The sequence below is a fragment of the Buceros rhinoceros genome, unplaced genomic scaffold (genome assembly GCF_000710305.1).
Source record: "Buceros rhinoceros silvestris isolate BGI_N320 unplaced genomic scaffold, ASM71030v1 scaffold988, whole genome shotgun sequence".
NCBI lineage: Eukaryota > Metazoa > Chordata > Aves > Bucerotiformes > Bucerotidae > Buceros > Buceros rhinoceros.
Genome location: NW_010426168.1, coordinates 19,368 through 23,776, shown reverse-complemented (window position 1 = coordinate 23,776; position 4,409 = coordinate 19,368). Strand labels below are relative to the sequence as shown.

General features: G+C 45.9%; 1 protein-coding gene across 1 annotated transcript in view; it reads right to left on the bottom strand.

Moving 5' to 3' along the window:
* C2CD3 (C2 calcium-dependent domain containing 3) overlaps positions 1–4,409 on the bottom strand; it is a gene marked incomplete at its 3' end in the record, with an annotated part of 34,533 nt that overhangs the window by 10,764 nt on the left and 19,360 nt on the right. The window contains exons 21-24 of the mRNA XM_010141377.1: positions 4,297–4,409; positions 3,623–3,712; positions 2,131–2,751; positions 513–833 (exon numbers count right to left, since the gene is read on the bottom strand). The exon at positions 4,297–4,409 is cut by the window's right edge and continues 14 nt beyond it. Coding sequence (XP_010139679.1) covers positions 513–833; positions 2,131–2,751; positions 3,623–3,712; positions 4,297–4,409 — 1,145 coding nt within the window. The remainder of the gene's footprint in view (positions 1–512; positions 834–2,130; positions 2,752–3,622; positions 3,713–4,296) is intronic.

The following is a 4,409-nucleotide window of genomic DNA, read 5'->3' as shown; positions in this document are numbered from 1 at the left end:
GTGGTACCTCTTTGGATGGTGTTTAGCCAATTCTCACTCTAGAGAGTGTGTCAAGCCTGGATGAGCTCTGACTGCTCTGCCCTTGCGTTGTCCTTCCTTGCTGCTGCGCCTGGCAGGCTCCAGATAGGAGGTGCCAGGCAGCTTTCGTGCTGATTATATGCTAAAAATGCTAATTTGCACAAAACTTTGAGATAGGAGCGTTATGAGTTACTCAGATAATGCTTAACTTCAGAATTCAGCTGTCAGCTGTAACACTGAATTATTATTTTATTTATTATTTATATTTTGCATTTTATTAATAAATAGAGAAAGGCTGGATAGTTTAACCTCCTGCTTCCCCTGTGCTCATACAATGATGCTCTCGGGTGGCAACACTACGAAGCCAAGTTCAAAAGCCATCACAACTCACAGTGTTGGAGTAAGTTTGTGGATTTGGTTTGAAACAGCCCCTGGTAAAGACCCCACATAAAAAGACAACAGACAAAAACCACAGCTGGGGGTGGTGATGTTACCTTTTAAGCTCAGATGCATCGCTCTTTCCACAAGGATATTGACAGGAACTGTGTTCTCCAGAACCACCACATTGTCTTCCAGTGGTTTGCCATCGGTGGTTTCTGAACTTACGGTACCTGGCTTCTCACTCTGATTCTCAGAGACCTGCTGGCTCCCCTTGGGGGCTTTCTCTGTGTCTTTATCTTCATCACTGTTGCTGTGTTCCTCAGCGCAGTGAGGTTGGATGGGCAGAGCAGCAGAGGCGGGTGAAAGGACGACGTGAACACGTACGGCGGTGCCTGCCAGGTTTGCAGCGTTGCACCTGAACAATGGATAAACCCCTGCAAGAGAATTCATCAACAACCAGGTCAACGAGCCAAGGGAAAACTTGGGTGGTGGGAAACAGCTGGTGCCGCTCATGGCAGTGGAGACCTCACATCACACCAGCAGAATGAAGTTTGAGTTTCAAGGTAATTTCTCTGTGAGGTATCACCCAGTGTGCTGGTAGAAGCATCAGCTTGTGAAGGTTTAAAACAGGTGACTCCCACATCTGGGGAGACCTTAGTGCGGCCTTTCAGCACTTCAAGGTGTGCCCCTGAGAAAGCTGGGGAGGGGCTTTTGATCAGGGGCTGCTGGCACAGGACAAGGGGTTGCTGGGTTCAACTGGAAGAGAAAGATTGAGACCAGAGAGAAGGGAGAAATGTTTGATGTTGAGGGTGGGGAGACCCTGTCCCAGGTTTGCCCCGAGAGTTGGGAGAAGCCCCATGGCTGGCCCCATGTCAGGTCAGGTTGGCCCTTGTGGCTCTGAGCAAGCTGCTCTAGTTGCAGATGTCCCTGCTCCCTGCAGGGGGTTGGATTGGGTGACCTTGGAAGGTCCCTTCAACCCAAACCATTCTGTGATTCTTGGATTATATGGGTTGGACCTTCATTTTCCCACTGGCAGATCTGGTTCCTATTTTAAAGCACATGAAGCTCACAAGAGCCCTGACAGTAGTTCCTCTGCATAATTTCATATACATAAACAGAGGATATTTGTATGCATGTATGGAGAACACAGACACATCATAAAAATTTGTTTTAACTCTTGTTCCTTCTCTCCTCCTTGAGCGTACTCAAAAGAAGAGCCAAAAATCCACAAATGTCCACAAATCTACGAGCAGAAGTTTCCACAACCTTCTCAGCACTTAGTCATAGAATTGCAGACTGTTTTGGATTGAAGGAACCTTTCAAGGTCATCCAGTCCATCCATTTGCCCTGCTCAAAAGATTGTCCCCATCACTTATCTGACTGCAGGCACTCAGCCTCCTGGAGACACAATATTTTTATTGTTTCTCACTCCATCATGATGCCCAATCTGTAACTCTGAAGGAAGACTCTTCATCACTCCATGCAGGCCAATTGCTCTCCCTCTTAGTGACCATTACCCAATTTTTCCCTCATTTCATCTTGCTACATTCTGAATTTGGAGAAGCAAGCAGTTCACCCTTGTTTATCTCCAGTGAAAGCAGAAGCTGAGGCGGTGCTGCGCTCAGGACAAACCACAGCTGAAAAGATTTTGCTTGAAGTGACTGGAAGAGTCACCAAACTAAAACATCAGTAAAGAGGAAGGAAACGTGAGGATGTTCTGTAGGAACTTACCACTAACAGTTAGTGTTGTCCTTGACCTCTCTGCTAAAGCTGAGAGGTCCACATAGGCAGATCCAATAAGACGATCCGTATCAAGCGGTCTTTCCACATCATTTTCTTTACCATATGCCCACCACACCTGGATTTCTAATTTCTGCTCTCTGAAGAACCAAAGCAGCCCTTGGCTCCTCCTGAGAGTCACCTTGTTTGTTCTCTTAAAGCTCACTGTAATGTTCTTGGCATCGTCACTCAATTTTGGCCTCTGAAGCAAAGTCCACATGGCCTCCTGGTTATAGAGCTTGTACCTCAGGTAGCAATAAGTGCCCTTACTGGGGTGTGTCTGGCCTGCAAGCAGCACACAATGGACCGGCAGCCACACTCTTGGCGTTGAGATGGTCACGGTCACTGGATGGTCGCCCTGCTCCCAGTCATCGCTGCTGTCCGTGCTGTCATCGTGGCTCTCCTTGCTGGTCCACCCCAAGAGCTTGGCGGCCTCCAAAACGCGCTCTCTGTCATCCTGACGAGCAAAGGTCACGGAAAGTTCCAGTCCTCCCACAACGGCCTGCATGACGTTGGTGCAGTGCGAAGGCATCAGATCTTCAGAGAGGGTGACTGGGTACCAGCCTGAAATACCTTCAGGACAAAAGTTCTAATTAGGTTTATCCTACCTCTTAAAAACATCAGTGGAAAGAATTTTCTGCTCTCTGGTCATCAGTACTTGAAGTGTTTGTTTCTTGTGAAAGTTTTGGGCTTTGTCAAACGATTTCTAACCTGAAAAGGCAGCAAATTGTGAGACCTCAGAAAACCTCCCCGGTAGTTCTGATCCCAAAGGCGTTTTATTCTCCATTTTGTTAACAACACTCGTTTTATACCAACACTACACCCTGTGAACCTCCATTTATAAAATAAGGCAGTTTCATTTCTTTCCTCCTCTCTTCCCAGTGAAAATAAATCCAAAACTTCATGTTGGAGAAAACCAGCACTATAGTGAGGTTAAAGCAGAAATAACCAAGATAATGAAAACATTATTGTAAGACATAATCAACATAATCTAACATTAGGGAGAGGAAATATTTTATATTTAGTTGAAAATAAAAGTTAATCCAGCTGCTTTCTAACCCACCCAAGCCTTTGCTTCCAGCTTTGATATCTCAAAAGCAACCCCTGGTGCTCCAGCGAATTCTACAAATCTTGGACTTTCCATCTTAAGGTAGAAGATAAACAGCACTGAGTAAAACACCCCAGAGGTGTGATGGTTTTAGCTGGGATATAGTTAAATCTCTCCAATATTCATTCAGCTACTCAACAGCCTACACCCTGAAAACTCATCTTCAACCAATCACCTTCCTGTGAGTTTTCTAATACAGGATTTTTAATCAAGGTATGTCCAATGTCTGAGAGAGTTTTGGTCTCAAAACAAAGCAAAACCCCCCAAAATGTAAATGAAAATGGCTTTAAGGAATTTCAATAGCAAAGTGTCGTCAGTGTAACACTGCTCTGTTACCCGATCTTCTTCTCAGCAGGTCTCTGGTGGGAATTGTGACTGTCCCAAGAAGATAATCTCTTGATGTCCAAGCTGCCAGTGTCTTAGGGGCTGGAAAATAAATGGTTTTGTAAGTACACTAAACTCAAATGGAAGATTTAGAAGTGGTTGAGACAACATCTCCTCTGAAAGAAAGGAGATGGCCTCAACAGCTATTCAGCTATCACACCAAAAACACTCTGAACCCATAAAAAAAGGGGCAAAAATCAAAACAAATGCCCCAGGCCAAAATCAGCAAGAAAGAGGGTTGTGAACACAACCTGTCTGTAGGCATTGCCAGAGGACAGTCATGGCAGGACATGTGCACCACCACCAGCGAGTCTGGAGAAACTGCTAGGGAGTATTTCCATGGATGAACTATGTTTCCAGGGATGGGGTTTATCCCACCTCTGTGGGCAACCTGGACCAGTGTCTCACCACCCTCAGCATAAAAAGCCATTCCAGGTCATGGTGGCCCTTGGGGCTCTGAGCATCATGCTCTAGTAGAAGATGTCCCTGCTCACTGCAGGGAGATTAGATTAAACGATCTTTGGAAGTTCCTTCCACCCCAAACTATTCTATGATTCTCTTCCAAACTAAAAATGAAGGAGATGGGATCGTTCCGCACCAGCACTGTAATCCCCTGTCCTCCTCACCTGACTTGGTGCTCTGATGGTAGATAGAGAAGATGATATGGGCAGACTGCAGGAGCTCCCCCAGACAAGAGGCTTCTCCACTGCTTTTCTGAAGGATGAGGTTACAAGGGAAC